Consider the following 19,829-nt stretch of genomic DNA (forward strand, 5'->3'; position numbering starts at 1 on the left):
CTGCCTATTCCTGGGGGTGGGGGTTCTACTCTGGCAGCGGTGTCAGGGTCTTCTGGGGAAGGATGGGTGGGCATGACCACCGAGGGAGGGATGCTGCCTTCTGTGCCACAGTCAGTGAGATCTGCCTTCTCCTGGGCCTGCTGAACAGCTGGTACTGTGCATAATGAACAGTTTCCACCCAGGGCAACACCTGCTCCCATTACCCTGCCCTTTGCCCTTGCAGCGCTGGGGGCAGGAGAGTGAGCCGTGCAGCTCTGGGGAAGAAGGGAGCTGCTCTCCCAGCATCTCCTCTGAGATGGCAGAGGCAGTACTGTGCGTGGTGTTTGGATTCCACCTGCCCTCCCTTTGCGTCTGCCCCCTGGCTGGAGTTTGAAGGGCTGCTTCCCTCTCTCTTCCCTTCCGCCAGTACTACAGCAGGCAGGGCAAGATGGGGACTGTCCCGCCACTGCACCAGATGAAAAGTGACAGCCCCCATCTGAGCACTGACCGGGTTCATTTCCTGGGCTCCCTGATGAGGTGGGTGCTCGGGGAGCTGTCCGTTTCACAGGTTCTGCGGCCCAGGCACTTTGCAGCAGGTGTTTCCATGGGTGAACTTAGCTGGCATTGCTGCAGAGCCCATCCCAGGTGCCAGGCTCCCTTTCAGCTTTTCTTTTATTTGAAAGCTGGAGGGTTATTTGTGAGCTGTGCCACTGCGGGCATTTTTTTCTCCTCTCCTTGCTGTTTAACGAGCCAACCTTGGAGGACCTTGAGAGAGGCTCCTGCGGCTTTTCTGTGACTTATCTTCTGGCCTCTGCCCCCTATTCCGCCACAGGGATAAATCTCTGCTTTCAGTTTGAAGCTGGAGCATTGAGCCTGTCCCACCGAGCGATGCGGTCTCCATAATTCACAGGTGGGGGTGGGGGAACTGCATGGCTGAGGTCATGGGGTGGATGTATTCCATTCAGCGCTGTGATTGATGGTCTTCCTAGTGAGGAGTAAGGGGGAAAGTCCCATTATAGTAGGGGACAAGCTGTTAAATTATTTTCCATTCCATTGGATCGTGAAAAACAAAACCGACCTGTCGCGATCAATGTGGGACGAAGCTGCGTCTTTCAAAGAAAGGAGGGGGGAGTGGGCAGGCAGAGGGATTTAAAAATGGTATGCCTTTCTCTGATGTCCCCAGCACAGCCAAGAATCCCCCCCAACACTGCTCCCACAGACCCAGCCCAAGCGTGCCACCCGCACCCTACAAAGGGAGGAGTTGCCTTGGTACTTGCACTCCTGGGGCTGTCTGAGCTGGGAGCAGGACACTGCTTCTCCCTTTCAGACCTGGAGGCTGAGCCAGAGATGTTAATGCAGGGATTGTCAGGCCTCCAGACTTATGCAGGCCTGTGCTTGGAATGAAGTGTCTGCTGTTAACCTGCTTTGTGCCCAGGGACAGCAGGGTAGGGGTGAAGTGTGCTTCTCCAGGGCTGCCTATGTAGCAGGGTTGTCTAGGGCATCATGGGTCTCTTTCCTTTCACTGATGTGACCACAAGTGCCAGAGGCCCCCGACTCGTCCCATTCACAGTGGGAGCTTGGGTTCGTGGATTCTTAATGCTGCGCTGTAGCCAGTGTGAGTGGCCAGGGCTGCAGCAGGGGCACCTGTGGCTTACACTTGGATCTTCTGAGGTACAAGCTCAAAGATGATGCTGGGCTTTGCCTGGGACCATCCTGAAGGGCAAGAAATGCGGATGGTAGGCCCACAATCTCGGGGTGCAAGTGTCCCTGGGGCTCTTGCATTTCTGCTCACAAGCTAATGCTAGTGGGATTCAGAGCGGTTTGCTACCCATGAGGCACTCCTATTCTAATAATAATAAAAGAGACTTAATTAAGTCTGTGTTGCCACATGGAAACTGTGCCATTTAGAAACAATTGAGCTTTTCTGCTGTCTGCATCCTCCTCCCTCCTTTATTATTGATAAGGACACTGGGATGGGAACAGGATCTGGAGTTTCTCTCTCTTTCTTTCAGGTTCAGAAGTTGCCACGGAGACCCTGACGGCTCTTGCCTCCGACTCTGAGGGCCAGCAAAATTCGTGTATTAACAGCACCAGGCCCAGACCCACAGTGCCCTCAGTGAGAGGTGCCCCTCCTTGGAGGTGAGACTCTTCGGCTGAGCAGAGGAGGTGGGGGAGGGCTGGGTGTTCTACAGCTGGGACATGAGATTTTACCCTCCAAGTGCTGTGGGGGGCAGGAGCGTGTGTGCTGCACTCCCCTTGGAGATCTTACACAAGCATTCCAGTAAAGAGGGGCTTCACATCTACATTTGTGCAGGTGTCCTGGTTCCAGCCTCTTGTGACGGGAGCTGGACAGTGGGAACCTTCAGGGGAAAGACTGCAGGAAGGATCCGGCCCCATGACACAGTGTTCGGGTCCTGGTGGGAGGATGAGACACGAGGGCACACCCAGGGGGCATTTATCCTGCTGGCTGCTGTCTCCCCAGCTGTGCAGCACAGGGAGTAGTGTCAGAGTTGTAAAAGTTCTCAGCCTGGGGAGAAGCTTTGTTCCAAGTACAGGCCTGGAAAATCTTACTGAGAGAAAGGAGGAATTACCAAGGCGCACGCATGCACCCAGACACAAACAGCCCTGCACCATCACGTGCAAATGTGCATTGACATCACCTACACGATGCAAAACTAATGTTCTCTGTCCACAACCCAGCTGTGAGATCCACTATCAAATACTGTCTCTGTTCCCGGTGGTGTAGCTCCTCCCCCTGCCCCCCCTTCCCCGTGGGTCTGTGTATGTACGTATGGCCCCTTCTCACTGTAGTGTCTCCCCTCTCCAGTTCATTGCTTAGTTTAACTAGATTGATTTAAATTCACACCTTAGGTTACACTAGTGCTACATTCGCCCCTAGACCAGCCCTCAGTCTCTTTCCTTTCCAGCCTTAAGTACAGCAGTAAAGTGCAGCTGCCTCCTGGGAGGATTGTGGTGTGACCAGGCAGAGCGAGGGTCTGACCTACTGGTTGGGATGGAGCAGGATCACAGATGGAGCGAGGCCAGGTGGAACAGCCTCTGGACGTTATGTGACTTTGGGAGCACTGACCTCAGCTGGTGGCAGATGGAAAAGACACCTAATGCCAACAAAGGGGTTTTCCGTCCATTTTCATTATTTTTAGTGGAGCAGATTTGTTTACCCCTCCCCTCTGCCCCCAGTTTCACAGTCCATCCCAAGTGCTGATGCTGGGCCTGTGCCAAGGGTTGGGTGGATTTTCCAAAACTGTCCGACTTGTTTGCTCAGTGCGACCTATTGCACATGCAGAAGGACCCTTTTGCCCCACTGTGCCTGTTTGTCCGTGCAAACCATGCGTCCGGGTTTGAAAACGTGGCCTTTCCTTACAGGATCTGATCTGGAGAGCTGGCTGTAAGGACCTCTTTAGATGTCACTGTGGCTATGTCTTTAGTGCCCCTCTAGCTTCCCCCCCAAAAAGTGTCTTTACTTGGAGATCGCGATCTTTCTGTAAAATCCTAGCAGAGACCAGGCACTGTAGTTTTTACCTTGATCGCAGCCAACCCCAGGTTTAAAAAAAAAAATCTGGTGTAGACATCTCTTCAGAAGGGCCAAGGCCAGACCCAGCGGCTCTGTTCCATCACAGCCATGTAACCTTTTGGCAGCAGGAGTTCGTGGTCCCTTTTGGTTTTGGGAGGTGGGAACAGCCTGGCCCTCCCCAGCTAGCCTGCTGCTGTGTGTTCGAGGAGCGAGAGGCTCGGCAGGATGGCTATTGTGCATCTCTCTGCCTTGCAGTGGCTGCTTTTTGTACGTTAATTTCTCCGTTCTTTTGTCAGTCTCAAGTGCATGCCCTGAAATCGTAAAATAAGGAATGAGATTTTGAGAATCTTTATCCGGCGCTGGGGGCAGAGGTCGTCCTGAGAGACGGATTAAAGAGAAGCCTTTCCTCTCTGAAGAGGCAGCACAGGCCTATTTCCCTAGCTGCATTAATCAGTTTGAAGGGAGCAAAGGAAGCTGAGCTCTGTATATCACCTTGAAGCTTTTTTGTCTTTTACCAAACTTTGGGTGGATGATATTGCTCATGCAAGTGAGGTTCTGATCACGCTGGCTACAAGGAGGCGTCATGTGGGCAGGCATTATTATGCAAACTTCCTACGCGCAACTCTGCCAGTGCGCCTCGGTCCAGAACAGCAGCACTCTGCTATTCCAGCCCTAACCCCCACTCTTACTCTGCCAGTGCACTGCAGTCCTCTCTTGAAGCCCTGCTAGCTATTGCAGTCCAAGGGCATCCCACTCACAGCTCTGCTGTGCACCTTGGTCCTAGCTTGTAGCATCCCTGTTCTTGCAGGCGTGAGTGTCTCCTGAGCAGAGGCTGCCAGTCATCCTGAATCGTACCAAAGAATGGAGGTGGTCTCAGTCACTGGGCAAAGGGAGTAGGCGGAGCTCACCAGACTTGCATCCCATGGAGGTGGAAGCCTAGAGCAGAGGGTGCTCAGACTTTTTCACCCTGGGAGCACATCTTAGGGCTGGTCTGCACACGACCTGCCACCCCAAGAATTAAATGGATTTTAGCTTGCACTACATGGTGTTTCCGTGCCAGTCTCTTGCGGTCACTCTTGGCCCAATATAAATCTCTTATGTTGACTTAGCGTGTGTTGTTTTTTACCCACTTAAGCAACACTGAAATAGGTCACTTCTCTTCCAGAATAAGTTAGTGGCTGAACTATTTTGGTTCCATTTGATGTGTAGGGCAGCCTTTGATTGAGGGTTAGTCTACACTGGCAACTCTAAAGAGCTCTCCCAGCACTCTAAAAAACCCACCTCAACAATGGTTGTAGCTCCCAGCGCTGGGGCGTTGTTTACACTGGCGCTTTACATCACTGCAACTTGCTACGCTCAGGGGGGTGTTTTTTCACACCCGAGCGAGAAAGTTGCAGCGCTGTTAATTGGCAGTGTAGACAAACCCTGAGTGTCTTGTGAGCACCTCCCCTCCCATTGGCCACCAATGGACCCCCCTGTCCTCCAGTTTACAGTCACATCATAACCCGGGGGAAGTGTTTGATGTACATTTAGCTTCTCTTACTGTGATTCAGGCTAGGTATTCGCTGCAACACTAGGTGTGTGTTTGACATCCAGTGAGCTCTCCCCTAGTGGAGGCAAGGTACAGGTGGTTGTTACCTCCATGTAATCAAGATTAACACCCCAAGTGAGGAGTATAGGGTTGATCTCAGGTACATTGAGGTAAAATCAACCTGTGCCTGTTCTTGTGGTGAAGACATGGCCTTAGCTGCTGGAAACCAGGAGAAGGAGCTGGCCGTGTGTGGCCAGTCCATGGTCCACAGGCTGGAAACCTCGGAGCTAGAGCATTACACCGATTACTCTCCAAACCCCTAGCATCTCCCCGCTCACATTTTCTCTGTCGTTTTCCTTGTTGTCCTTCAACTTCCTCTCATGTGGGGGGCGGAGGGGCTTGTTCTCGCGTGAGGCCTTGCAAGAAGGTATTGGTTTCCAAACCACAAGCTTCAAGTGAGGATGCTGGGTGCTTTGCATGAAGATTGGGTTAATGGGCTGCAGAAGAGGCCTGGATCCAGGAGAGAACACAGTGTAAGTTAGCTTCTGCAAATATACTCTCTGTCAGTCTGAAATCTGATGGAGCCCCCCGGGAAGAAAGCGCTTCTTAAAGGAAAAAACATGGAAAAGGGGAGCACTCGAGGTGCTTTTGTTCCAGTGAGTGGGAGTGCTAGATCCGCTTAGACATGAAAGGCTGTGCAGCTCCATCCCCAAAGTGGCTGGTGAGGCTTCAGAGAGGAGGAGGAGGAAGGTGTGAGCAGCTGCGAAGAGAAGGCATTCTATGAACGACTGCCAAAGGTATTACCCCATCCCTCCCCCCCAGCTCCTCTCCCTTCTTCAAGAAAGTAAATTAGGTCACACTTGAAAGTCAGTTTCTTGGCTATGGATTTAATTTAGCTTTTCCAGGCTCGTTATCATATAATAAATTCCAGGAGATTTATAGAAAACATGGCCAGGGAGGCTTAGCCGCTATGTAGCAAGATTTGTGTCTATTTCCTACTGTAGTGCAACTTCAGTGAACACCCTGTGTTCCCAGGATCACAGAGGAGGCTGAGCTGGCAGACTGAGCAGACTGGATAGCGGGCAGCTGCCTTCCTCCTCTGACCTGCCAGCCTGTGAGATGTAGTCCAAAGCAGTGCTGCTGCTGGTGCAGAATGCGCTGATGAGAACAGCCAGTCCTGTGTGCATGCAGGCCAGGCCTCCTAAGAGAGGGGCAGTGTCTCCTCCACACACACCCTCCAGAGTCACTGAGCCAAAGGGCTTGGCCTTGAGGTGCTGTCTGCTCAAGGGAATATCTCCTAACAGAATGACCAGCCAGCCCAACACCCTGGGATGAAATTTAATAGTGCAAAGTCATGCCCTATAATAAGAATTTCTGCTATAAGCTGTGGGCTTCTCAGTTGGAAACAACAGAGAAGGAGGCTGAGCTGGCAGACTGAGCAGACTGGATAGCGGGCAGCTGCCTTCCTCCTCTTCCAGTCCAGGAGGACTGATGCAGCTGTGAGAAAGGTAAATGCGATCCTAGGATGTATGCGCTCAGTATTTCCAGTACAGCTAGGGAAGGATTAATGCCATTGTACAAGGCACTGGCAAGATCTCCCCTGCAATACCGTGTGCACTTCTGGTCCCCCCACTTCCAGAAAGCTGAATTCAGACTGGAGCAGGTGCAGAGAAGGGCTGCTAGGATGAGCGGGGGAGTGGAGAGCTGAGCTGACCAGAGGAGACTAAAGGAGCGTGGCTTGTTCAGCCTAGCAGAGGGAAGGCTCAGAGGGGATCTGATTGCTCTCTCTAAACACGTTGGGGTAAACCCCGGGGAGGGCAAGGAGCTATTGACGCTAAGGACAATGCTGGGACCAGAACAAATGGGGACAAACTGTCCACGAATACGTTTAGGCCATGTCTATATGTACAGCGCTGCAGTGACTCAGCTGTGTTGATGCTGCTGCGCCGATGCAACGCTGTACATATAGACCTTCCCCAGACGCTCTGTGCCGACGGGAGAGCTCTCACCTCCGTGAGCAGCATAGCCCTGTGCACAGGAGCGCTTATGTCGGTGTATGTCGCTCGGGGTGGGGATATTCACACCCCTGAGTGACATCGGCTGTAGTGTAGACAGAGCCACAGGCTGGAAAGTAGAAGGTGATTTCTAATTATTAGAGGAGGGAGGTTCTGGAACAGCCTCCCACTAGGAAGAGTGGGGGCAAACAACCCAACTAATTTGAAGAAGGAACTTGATAAATGTATGAATGGGATTATACGGTGGAGTTGCCTGCCATAGCAAATGACTAGATTCAACCCAGGAGGTACCTTCCAGCCCTGTCTTCCTCTGCCTGCTAGTTACATCTTAGGCTGGTCTGGAGCAGACAGTACCAGTTGTGCTAGCTAGTGTTGCGCTCATGGGGTGTGCAATAATGACGATTATACTTGACACTTAGCAAGCCCCTGGGAATCTCAAGATGCTTTGCAAAGATGGCTCAGCGGCATCTCCATTTTACAGATGTGAAAATTGAGGCTCAGTGACACTAAGTGGCTCACCCAAGGTCACACAGCAAGTCTGTGGCAAACCTGGAATAGAACCCAACAGTTCTAACTCTTGGCCCAAAGCTCATAACTCACTAGACTACTGCAGCCCTACGCCAAATATCCACAGGTCTCTTCCAACTTTATAACCCGGTAGTGAAACACTGATCCCTTTTGTTACAACACATTTCTTCTTCCCCAGCTCCCCAGCAGTGCCACCCTGCTATCCATAAATCCTCTGAGAGTTACTGTGCCCCCTGTGCCTATCCATCACTTGTCTTCCTGTGTCTGCTTGAGGTCTGAAGATTAAACCAGAGCCCAATGCAGGGGGTGCCCAGCATGTAAAAGTGGGTTGAGCAGGAGTGGGGCATTGCCTGCATCATCAGTAATGGTGACGAGCGTGCTTCCCAAAGCCCTGTGCCTTGGGGAGAGGTCCTGTGCTAAGGGGTGTTATTGAGGGAGTGATGGAGAAGGGCTTGTTCTGGGCACAAAGTTTGATTGGAGGGGGGGTATCCAGTCAGGCTTTGAGTGGAGAGTGGCTCTCACCCTTAGCTGTGGAGCCTTAATGACAGGTCCAAAATGCACAGCTCATAACTACCTGCAGTGGGGCCAAATTTCCATGAGCGAGTGGCCGCCGTGCGATGTGAGTCAGCGCTGCGATTGGGATGGTTTTGAGGGGTGGCGTTGTGTTTGAGGCTATTGGGATGGTTTTGGAAGTAATGGAAGTCAGCGAAATGGCTGAGACTGCAGGTGTGTCGCCCCTCTGCTCATCGGTGCGAGCTGACAGATGGAGTGGTCAGAGAAGTTGTCAGCTTCTGTCTCAAATTGTCTTTGCTGCACTCAGGGTTTCAGGCTCTGTGCCTCTTTGCAGAGGGGCAACAGAGAGAATTAGACTAGCTTTTTTTGTGTGCACGCTGGTGATTTATGATGTTTGTAATGTGATGGCAGATATATGGCTGGGAGAGTACCAGCTCGGCACAGAGGGCGCTGCCAGCCATGCTCCCTGTGTGCTCTCACTGCTAAAGCCGCCCAATTAGTGTCTATTAGTCACTCAGTGTGTTAAAGCATTAAGAACAATTAAGGGTGAGAAGAGTTTCCAGATGTAGCGTTAAGCACTAGAGCTGGGAGCTGGTGGCTCTGCTGGCTGCTCCCATATGGAAACAATCTTGCAGCACAACAGGAATCAGCAATGGGACCACAAAGGCACATCCATGGGCTGGGGTGCCGGTGCAGGATCCCTGGGCTGGAAATATTCAGGGCACCACAGACCTGTGCAGGACACAGAGATGGGAGAATCCCTTGCCCTAGCATTGCCAGAGCACTCTGTTCCACTGGATAAGACACAGGACTCCTGGTTTTGGGCAAATCATTTTCCCTCTGTGTACAATGGGGAGAATGGTGCAGTGATCTATGGATGAAAAGTGCTAAGAACGGATTATTACTACTGCTTACTACTGCTGCTGGTTCTCTCATCAGAAGGTATATTTCACAGCTGTGACATGTGACAGGCGGGCTTTTGGGGAGATGTTGAATATTTCTGAAGAGCCACATATCCCATTGGCTTTAAATGGGATGTGTGCTCCTAAATCCATTAGGCACTCTTGAAGAACTTCCCTCAATAAGATTGCAAAAAAACTCAAAGTCAAATACTTATTTCTTGGCTGAGTTATCTCTGTCACAGTTTGCAATCTCTTTGTTCAGAACTGGCTTGAACTCAAATGGTTAGTTTAGAAGAACCTAAAGCAACCCAGCCTGAAAGGTTTATGCCCTGGCCAAGAGAACAGGAAAGGTAGGGGATGTGGCAGCTAGTGGCTATGTGGGTGCAAATGGGGCAAAGAGGTGCTGTGTGCATGGCTTTGTTAAAAATGGGTTTCTCATTGTGTTATCCTTGGATCTAAATATGTCAACCCAGGAATGGTGACTATGGCTTTATACCCATTTCAGGGTGCAGGTGACTCCAGCTCCCCATAAATATCCCGCTTCCCTGGCCTGGCTTTTCACGGGTTTGTGCAGGGGGAGGGGTGTGTTTCAGAGTTGGGGATGGACAGGGCAGGGCCAGTGTGTCCCCTGCAAGGCCGCTCCGTTGCCCCTGAAAACGGAGTTGTGCAGGAGTCTGGAGAGGAGAGTAGTGGCTGCAGGGCACTGCTCACTCGGCTGTTTTGGAGAGCATTCCTCCCTCCCCAGCCTGGCAGAGCAGGCTGTGCTCGAGAGCCAGAATTTTGGCTTATGTGAATGTATTCTGTCTTTGGCAATGTGTAACGCTCATGGCAAGATCCAAAGCAGGGGTCTCAAACATGCGGCCCGCGGGGCTATTTCCTGTGGCCCGCCAAGTGGCCCGCGCCGCCCCCTGCCCGCCTACCTCCAGGCCAGGGTCGGGCAAACTACAGCCGCAGGACTGCCCCCCTCGAGCCCCGCGCCGCTCCCTGAAGCGACTGGCATCAGGTCCCTGCGGGCGGGGGGAGGCAGAGGGCTCCGTTGGTGTGTTGCCCTGGCTTCTAGGCACCGCCCCCCGTACCTCCCATTGGCGGGAACGGGGAACCACAGCCAATCGGAGCTTCGGGGGAGGTACCTGGAGGCACGGCAAGCAGCCTGCGGAGCGCTGCATCCCCCTCCCCCAGGGGCCGCAGGGACATGGTTCCAGCTACTTCCTGGAATGGAGCGGGGCTGGGGCCGCCAGCCTGCCCTGGCCCTGGTGTGCACCGCTGCCACCCCGTAGCCCGAAGCTCTCCTGCACCCTGCCCCCCAACCCCCTGCCCTGAGCCCCCTGCCGCATCCCACACCCCTTCTGTACCCTGAGCCCCCTGCCTGCACCCCAACTCCCTGCCCTGAGCCCCCTGCCTGCACCCCAACTCCCTGCCCTGAGCCCCCTGCCTGTACCTCAACTCCCTGCCCTGAGCCCCCTGCCACATCCCACACCCCTCCTCCACCCCAACTCCCTGTCCTGAGCCCCCAGCTGCATCCCACACCCCTTCTGCACCCTGAGCCCCCTGCCTGCACCCCAACTCCCTGCCCTGAGCCCCCTGCCTGCACCCGAGCCCTCTGCCCTGAGCCCCCTGCCACATCCCACACCCCTCCTACACCCCAACTCCCTGTCCTGAGCCCCCAGCTGCATCCCACACCCCTTCTGCACCCTGAGCCCCCTGCCTGCACCTCAACTCCCTGCCCTGAGCCCCCTGCCACATCCCACACCCCTCCTACACCCCAACTCCCTGCCCTGAGCCCCCTGCCTGCACCCCAACTCCCTGCCCTGAGCCCCCTGCCTGTACCTCAACTCCCTGCCCTGAGCCCCCTGCCACATCCCACACCCCTCCTACACCCCAACTCCCTGTCCTGAGCCCCCAGCTGCATCCCACACCCCTTCTGCACCCTGAGCCCCCTGCCTGCACCCCACCTCCCTGCCCTGAGCCCCCTGCCACATCCCACACCCCTCCTACACCCCAACTCCCTGTCCTGAGCCCCCAGCTGCATCCCACACCCCTTCTGCACCCTGAGCCCCCTGCCTGCACCTCCACTCCCTGCCCTGAGCCCCCTGCCACATCCCACACCCCTTCTACACCCCAACTCCCTGTCCTGAGCCCCCAGCTGCATCCCACACCCCTTCTGCACCCTGAGCCCCCTGCCTACACCCCAACTCCCTGCCCTGAGCCCCCTGCCTGCACCCCAACTCCCTGCCCTGAGCCCCCTGCCTGCACCTCAACTCCCTGCCCTGAGCCCCCTGCCACATCCCACACCCCTCCTACACCCCAACTCCCTGTCCTGAGCCCCCAGCTGCATCCCACACCCCTTCTGCACCCTGAGCCCCCTGCCTGCACCTCAACTCCCTGCCCTGAGCCCCTGCCACACCTCTCGTGCACCCTCTGGGGGCAGGGATGGGCCGGAGTTGGGGTGGGGACTTCAGGGAAGGGGTTGGAATAGGGGCAGGGAAGGGGTGGGAAGAGGCGGGGCCTCATGGAAGGGGTGGGGCGGGGCGGGGCCGGGGGCAGCGAGGGGGTGTGTGTCAGTGATGCGGCCCTCGGACCAATGAACTAGCCCTCCTGTGGCCCTCGTGGTCATTTGAGTTTGAGACCCCTGATCTAAAGGATGGGTCTGAACAAGATGCTTGCCCTCCCCACTTGACCAGGAGCTTTTCCCAGCGTCTGGCTGGCTGGAGCGTTCATATTTACAGAGGCAGCCTGAACGTGTCCCAGCAGCTCTGCTCACTTGAAACACTTTCTCCCAGAGTGTTTATTTGTCCACCAAATGTGCTTCCTTTTTGGCAAGGGTGTGGATAGGGGGCATGTGTTGATATGAATGAGGTAGTCTCTCCAGCACAACAGTGGGCCTGGACTGCCTCTGTGGGTGGCTATAGCTTGTGGATTTGGGGTGGCTAGCTGCTGTGCACACTATGGGTATGTCTACACTGCAACATAAGCCTGAGCTTGAGCCTAAACCCCTCGTGTCTACACTGCAATTGCGCTAACCCAGGGCTCGGACCCAAGAGCCCAGGACCCTGCAAGGCTGGGGGGTCTGAACTCGAGTTAAGCCAGGACTCAGGGTCCGAGCCCTATTGCTTTGCAGTGTAGGTGCAGCCCCACTTGACATGGGTCCCAGGAATCAGCTGGAAGCAGACCACAATTCCACGGGGCAATTTCCTTAGTCCTCTCTAGCCCAACAATCTGCGATCCACTCTATTGAAAACGAACGCTGCCCCCACTTTGCAAATGGCAGCAGCTCAGGTCTGCATTAATTCAATTTGCAAGTACGCGGTCAGAGAGCCTCCTGGGTTTGCAATGGAGAACGAACCAATCAAGCCTTTTGCAAAGTGAGCTCACTTGAGTCCAACTAACCCTGGGTTTATATTGCAGTGTAGACATACCTGGAGAGCCTCTCTGCTTTGGGGCTGTGCTCAGCTGCATGGTTTTCCATCCCCTTTGTTTGATGTCTTGGGATTTTGTCCCAGGACCTTGTGGGGTGGAGGCTCCTGTGTTTATCCTTTGCCTGGAAGCAGCAGGTTCTGGAGGGGCGGCTCTTGGGGTGGGTGTGAGGAGGTGAGACTGTGTACTCTCCTTCAAGAGCACAGAGAGCAGCACCTGCCATGTCCCTGTTATTTCTTCTGACTTCATAATCGGGTGATGATATAGGAGGGGGATCTCAGCACACCTAGTGTCAGAGGGCTATATGGGGAGTTGCAGATTGGCCAGGGGGTGTTGTAGCTGCCTTAGGCTCACCAGCTATCTCAGCGTTAAGATCCACAGGCTCTCCCCAGTCTGGACCAAGCTAGCACTCTAACTGCAGTTGGACTGACTTTGTGCTGGCTGGTGGGGGAAGGGGGAGGAGACGTGGCCTTCAGTGTGTTGGAATAATTTCTCTCTCGCACACTCTCTGGGGGAGCGGCATGCAGTGCATGGACAGATGGTGTTTTTGAGTGACCTTGGAGCACTGAGTGATTCCCTCACTTGCTGAGTAATGGTTGGAGCAGCGGGGAGCAGCGGTGCTACAACCTGCTCCTGCCAGTGGGAGTTAGTCAGGAAGCCAATCCTGAGGAGGGATGTGGGGTGGACCAGGGGAAGGAGCCAAAGCCCAGTAATCATTACGTAATGGTTACAAGGGAATGAACTATATATTGTGATTACCTGCCTCCCCCCACATGTTACAGTTCTATAACGAGAGCCAGATAATGCATGTGTGCTTAGGGTCTCCTCTGAAATGTCTTGAGAGCTCCCAAACCGTGTGCCACCACTTCCCCAGCCTGCGGGGCAATCTCTCTCGGGAGAAGTTCTGGGCTAGACGGGGCTTTCTTTAAAGGCCAGAGATGGTGCTTCTGCAGTTTGTATGACTGGGCAAGACATCACCGTGGCAAGTGACCTCATTGAAGTGGTGCGGTGGATTCCATGGGGCGGTGCAGTTGTGTGAGCTGGAAGTCCCAAGTGAAGAGAGTAATGAGGAGGAGGTAAGTTAAGATTATGGCAGCTGCAAGCACTTTCCTTGCTCACATGAGCTGTCTCACCAGAACCAAAGGAGCAGGTCTGTGAGTCAGGTGGGCAGAGCCAGGCTCTAAATCAGTTGCAAAGATTTAAAATATATATATATTATATTCCTCTGTAACTTAATTTTCTTAAAAAAGCACCCTTCTGCGGTACCAGGCGGAGGGCCCTGGAGATCAGGGTACACCCACCTGGTCTGTCCCCAGAGCAGGATAGTCCTGGCAGTGGCTGGGCAAACCCCACACTGCTCCTGGCCAGTGCATGCTGGCCCTGCCCTGGGCAGAGATGGGAGCTCCCTCAGTGCGTGGCTCTCTGCTGAGATGGCCGGCTAATGCTAATTGCGCTGAGGACCCTTGTGCACTGGGAACTAGAATAAGGTCCCTACTTGCTTTGCACCAAACAGGAGCTGGCGCGCAGGTAGCAGCACCTCTGTCTGACCTGCGTTTGAAACATGGGGAAGCTAATGTAGATGGGCTGCGAAGGTTACTATTGCCTCCCACGTGTAGAGCACCAGCACCCTGCTGGGGTCGTGCAATGGCTAGAGTGAGATGGTGCCCTCCGCTCTGAGCTGGGGGGGCTCCTTGTGAAGGCACGTCTCTCCTGGGGCGGGGGTGCTGTGGGGCGCACAAGCCTGGCTAGGGAGTTCCAGGTGACGTGACGAGAGCAGAAGGATACAGGGAGGAGTGATGGCTTGGGAGCAGATACGTGTTTTAAGCCCCTCTCCTGGCTCAGCTCGGGAGCAGCGCTGTGGCAGGTGGAATGTTGGCACCTGAAGCTTCCGTGGCAGTTGGAAGTGGCAGTTGGCCGGAGCGAGGGGGAGGGGAGCGGAGCCTCAGCCCTGGCCCAGTTTGGGGGGAGGGGTAGCGTCCCCTCCAGGGGCAGAGAGACAAGGGCAGATGCGTGGGGGAAGCCAGGGCGAACCAGCGGCCCGTGAGCAGAGCCCCGGCCTCCAGGAAATGGATGTGGGGGAGAGGTCTAGAGCCTGCTGGAGGAGGGAGCAGTTTTCTCCATCCGCCCCCTCAGCACCTGCGGGGAGGGTACCCTTGCATCCCCTCCCACAGCCCCATGGCGCCAGGAGCGATTCCTTGCCCCAGAAATGGATGGATTTGCTCCTGCAAATGCAGGTGAAGGGGGGGATCTCTGCAGCCCTCGCTCTCATCCAGGTGCAGTGCAGCCAACGCAGCGTTGGGGAGAACGGGCAACATCGCACTCTGCCCGGCGTACTCGGACAGCAGAGCGAACTCAGCGCGCCGTTTCGGGGAGGGGCAGGAGGACAGGAGTAACTGAGATCTGATGGGTAAGCCCTGGAACCCCTCATGAAGAGTAGAAGCTGCTTCACGTTGTTTTCCTGCCGGAAATTTGGGTGTGTGGTGGGGTGACGATTTGGGCACGGTGTGGCAGCAGGTGAGGCCATGGTTACACGAAGGTTCAAGGCAGAGACTCGTGTTTCCTCAGCAGTAGGCATGTGCTGTAAGACTTGCGCAGCATGGATCTGTTTTGCCAGGGAGAGACAGAGCTGCTCTTTGGGGTGAGAGATCCCATGGAACTGGGAGCAGGAGACAGTGCTGACAGGTGGGTTATAGTCCCATGGTCACCCAGTAATGGTGTGAAGGGGATTGTACATTTCTTACCAGTTGAGCTATTTTGCAAGCTATTTTAACACAGATAACTTTAAAAGTAACCTGTTCATTTCGCTGAGTCTCCTTGGTCCTATATTGTGGATAATATGGAAGGAGCAGGACTGAGGTGGGTGCTCTACATTCAAATAACTCTCAAATGAAATGAAGTAGATCATCTCGATGTTATACACTGTGGACTCAAACCAATTAGCACAAATGCCCCCCTTTTTAGGGGCTTTGGAGAGTTGCCAGCCTCTGCTGAGGAGACTCTGATTTACAATAGCAAGAGGTACTGCAGGGAAGAACTATGGAGGATTAGCCAAAGGTGTTTGGAGATCTAATAAGCCTTGAAAAGCAGAGGTTGCATAAAAAATATCTAGGGCCATTATTATCTGAGTGACAACAATGTGCTTGACTCTCTAAGGAACATAGAATAGGAAATGGTCCCTGCCCCAAAGATCTTGCACCGAAAGATATGGCATACTAGACATTATTCCATGGGACCACTTGGCAGTAGGCAATAGAGCGCTTCTGCGGTAGCTTGACCTTGTGTTTGTCGTGTTGGAAAAATCTGATTTCTAACCAAAAGGAGTTGGTGTGGGGAGGGAGAGAATCACACCAACAGTAAACGTCTTAGAGCTCAGGGACCTAACTGGCAGGAGGGGGTGTAAATTCTAACAGGAATGTGCCCCTGCCCATTGCCACGTGGGAGGGAAGCTAGGGAGGGGGTTTTAATCAGACAACAGAGGAACACCCAGTTATCCTGAAGAGCTTGTAGAGAGAGGAATCTCTAGTGTCTGCCCTCAATCTGCATTTTAGCAGGATTCGTTCCTCTGATGCGCACCGGACCCTGAGATTTAGAGAGACATGGCGCCTACCTACACTGGAAATTAAAGAGTGGGGCCAGCTGGTGGTGTGATTTCAAATCCCAGAAATAAGGGAGGAGGAAAGGAGAGCAAGAGACTGCCATTCCGTTTTAGCTCTCATGCCATTTGCATTGCACTGGGCAAGTCTAGCCTGGGTGTGCTACATCTGTACCATAGCCATGCGTACCAGGCTGGCTTGCAGCGTCTGAGTGGTTCCAGTTACTTAGCATGCAATGAGTGTTGTGCTCAGAGAAATTTCCGCGTAATTTTTTTGTGCTTGCATGTAAATGTGGGTAGGTGCTGTCCTGATTGACGGCAATTAGCATTTTCTAACAGTAACAGATGTTCATATTGCCAGGAGGCTGGTACCTAACGCCCACACTGCCATCTGTTCCACTGGGCACTGCTTGAGGAAGCGATACCAGCGCTGCAGACCTGCGAGTCCTTGGTGGGGTGTAGTTAACAGTATTGTGTAAGATTTTTCTGGGGGAAAAATAATAATAATAAAGACATTTTCAGGTTTATAAATAGTTCATGCTGTTTATTATGGGATGGAAGCTCTCTGTCTGACTAGCAGCTCCGATTTCTGTGCCGAGCTAACAAAGAGCGATCTGAACGGAATACAGAGCACCAGCTTGTGGTGGCAGGTCCTCAAGGGCTAGGAGGGGGAAGATGGTTTTGTTGCACTGTCATCACCATACAGTTTCAATGCACAGTGAGGATGAGGAAATAACTTTGGGTAAATGGGAGATTCCACATTTTCCCCTTTGAACTCTCGCCACCTTCTGGTAAATCCCTCTTGTCTGCTGAGCCAGTGCCTGTAACAACAGTTGTAGACCTGCGTGTTTGTGTAGTGCGGTGGTTCTCAACCTATTTACCATTGTGGTCTGCATCCAATACTACCTGTATGGCTCTGAGGATGTTACGTGGGCCGCAGCTGTATGCCAAGTGGGCCGCAAGTGGCCTGCAGGTTGAGAACCACTAGTGTAGTGTGAATTGCACAATGTGTCTGGGCTATATGCTCCTTGGAGCTGTCTGCCCTGATCAGTTGTGCATGTTGTCCCATTGGCAGTCACAAGGGACAGATGAACTCACACTTTTTCTCTGTTCTCCCATCTTGCTAAAACAAGGTGTCTGCCTAGCACCTCAGCCCCCTTCTATGGTTGGCAAGTGCACTGCATTCAGTTTTACTCAACTCATCTCAAAGCATCTAATGGAAATAAGTGTGGGCCAGCTGAGGGCTCCTGTTTGTCATCTGTCATAACAGAAGAACAGTGAAATTGAAAAGCAACACATTTAAACTTGGATGAAGCAATGGTTTTCATAGCATAATTAGCCTGTGGAACTTGATGCCACAAGATACTGTTGAAGCAAAGAGCTTAATGGGATTTCAAAAGGGATGAGCTATTTATATGGACAGTCAGAATATCCACAGTTATATTGACCTGGATAAAATATGCAGTGATATTTACCATCCTGCTTCAGGACAAAAGGCAATCACCAACTGCCTGGGGCTAAGGGGGAAGTTTGGGAAGACATCTGTCAGTATGTGGTTGCATAATTGCCCATTATAGGGTCTTAACCTCCTCCTCTAAACATCTGGTATTGGCCTTGGATGCTAGATGAATCATTGATCTAATCCCTAGCAGTTGCTGTGTTCCCTGTTGGTCCATGCAGCTCTATAATTTACAATAGGCAGAGTTTGATCACCAAACATTTAAGAGCTGGGAATTTCTGTCAGGCTGGTAAAAGCCTGTTGAAGATGTTGGGGTTATACCAGTGTTATGGGGAAAAATTATCCCTGGAACTCTTGGATGTAGCCAGTGGATCCCTAAGTCACCTAGTTAAATACCTGTGCCCACTCATAGGTCAGGCACAGGTGTCTGAGGGTATCGTAACTCCAGTTACTGTGTTGTAGTGAAGGGACACGCACGGTCTCCTGCCACTTGCTCCCCAGAGATATACACGCAGACCAACTGTGACATAGTGGCCCTGCTGTGGGACTTTGCTCATGCAGTGGTATGAGACTGGCCCAAAGCTGTGTCCATGACACATAATTAGTTCTTCTCTGGGCATCATTAACATTTCTCTGAAAAGAGACTCTGCTATTTCCCCACTGCTTCATAAGCTTCTTCAGAGGAGAGGAAATCTCCTCTCCTTGGCAGCCCAGACCAGGGAGGGAAAGTTTTCGGATGCAGTTTAGCGTATAGTGAGGGGAAGCAAACAAGCATGCATTCCCTAGATTTCGCAGCATACAAGCCTGTGACCTAGCAATACAATGGATCCTTGCTGCTGACATCAAGGGGTGTGATTAAATGACAGAAGGTGAATTACATACAAAGCACTTCCCTCCACATGCCCCCCCTTCCTAATTTTACTTTTAAAAGTGTGAGTCAGTTGTGGTGCATGTGAAAGGAAAACATCGAGAGCCCTGGCTAGAGGCAGGTACAATGTGTGCTGGTTCTCCTGGCTCTGCCCATGCTCCTCAATCTGTCCAGGGAAAGGGGAGCACAAACACAGAGAACTTCCTAAAATCAGGGGGGAGCTGGAAGCTGCTTTAACAATGTTTTTCCCCCTTTGAGGCTGCCCCCCTTCTGTTCCAGTCCTGGCAATCCCCCCAGCTATGTCAGTATGCCTGAGTCCTGGTATGCAGGCGCCCCCACCTGCTTTCCCAGTCCTGAGGAATCTCTGTGCAAATTCTGCCTCTGTGTGCAGGGCCGGCTCTACCATTTTTGCCGCCCCAAGCGAAAAAACAAAACAAAACAAACAAAAAAACCCCACTCAGACTGCCACCCAAGCTGCCCAGACTGTGCCGCCCCAAGAATGGACGGAATGCTGCCCCTTAGCATCTGCCGCCCCAGGCACGTGCTTCCTCTGCTGGTGCCTGGAGCCGGCCCTGTCTGTGTGAATTACTTGTCCCTGGTAGAATCCATGATGTGCAATATTTAGATATTCAAAGAGGGGTGGTCTCTGCTGTGAGGCACTCACAATTTATACTATAGGCAAGTTTTGTGATGTAGGCATGTGTGTTGAAATGGGAATTTAAACAAAAATAATTTGATGACCCTATGTGTGTGTCTCTGTTTCCCCCATATGTTGCATGCTTACCCAGTGGGGGAAAACAGATGAAGCTTGCTCTCAGGGCAGACTTGGAGACACAGATGTGTGTGTCACCTACTTGTCTGGGTAGAATGAAGAGTCATTAAGGAACTAGTTGAAACCAACCAAGATCAACGAGGGGGCCAGAGAGCCAATGGATGCTGCAATGACTCATGGATTTTCTCACCTCTCAGCAGGGAAGCTGAGCAAAGAAAGACCCTAGTCTGAGAACAACAGACTGAGGTGTGAGAGGTCGGGGGTTGGGGGAGGATAAGTGTTGGCTCCTGGAGGAAGTTGGTTGCTCTATCAGCTGGGAACTTACCAAGGAGTTCAGACAGAAAGAGAGACAGGTCTGGTCTACACTACACGGTTAGGTCAACCTTAGCGGCCTTGCATCGACCTAGCTATGGAAGCATGTTCACTTAAATTCAGCTCCCTCCCTCTCCATGCTGATTTAGTAACACCACCTCCCCAAGCAGCACAGTCACGGTCGATGTAGTTAGGTCAACGCAGTGTCAGTATAGACACTGCATTGCTTACGTTGACTGTTACTGGCATCCAGGAGCCATCCCACAGTGCCCCACACTGGCAGTACAATCGATATAAGTGCTCCTGGTGAGGATGCACACAGCTGAGACAAGGAGCACACACAAGCAATTTAATAACTGTGGTGGCTGTATGCTGACATGAGTTAGGTCGACATAATTTTGTAATCTAGACC

The 19,829-nt window shown here is 52.9% G+C and overlaps 1 protein-coding gene across 28 annotated transcripts in view; it reads left to right on the top strand.

Moving 5' to 3' along the window:
* Window positions 1-19,829, top strand: part of RBFOX3 (RNA binding fox-1 homolog 3) — a 352,384-nt gene that overhangs the window by 89,793 nt on the left and 242,762 nt on the right. For 14 of the 28 annotated variants that reach the window (XM_044981525.1, XM_044981511.1, XM_044981510.1 and 11 more), the window contains exon 2: window positions 1,992-2,118. Coding sequence is in view for 8 of the 28 variants with exons in the window: in XM_044981511.1 (XP_044837446.1) it covers window positions 1,992-2,118 (127 nt within the window). In the remaining 20 variants the exon portion in view is untranslated. Of the gene's footprint in view, window positions 1-1,991; window positions 2,119-13,013; window positions 13,491-14,391; window positions 14,822-15,078; window positions 15,097-19,829 lie in introns of those variants that run through there. The other 14 variants (XM_044981530.1, XM_044981538.1, XM_044981528.1 and 11 more) reach the window with 6 other exon arrangements.

The sequence above is a fragment of the Mauremys mutica genome, chromosome 12 (genome assembly GCF_020497125.1).
Source record: "Mauremys mutica isolate MM-2020 ecotype Southern chromosome 12, ASM2049712v1, whole genome shotgun sequence".
Taxonomy (NCBI): Eukaryota; Metazoa; Chordata; order Testudines; family Geoemydidae; genus Mauremys; species Mauremys mutica.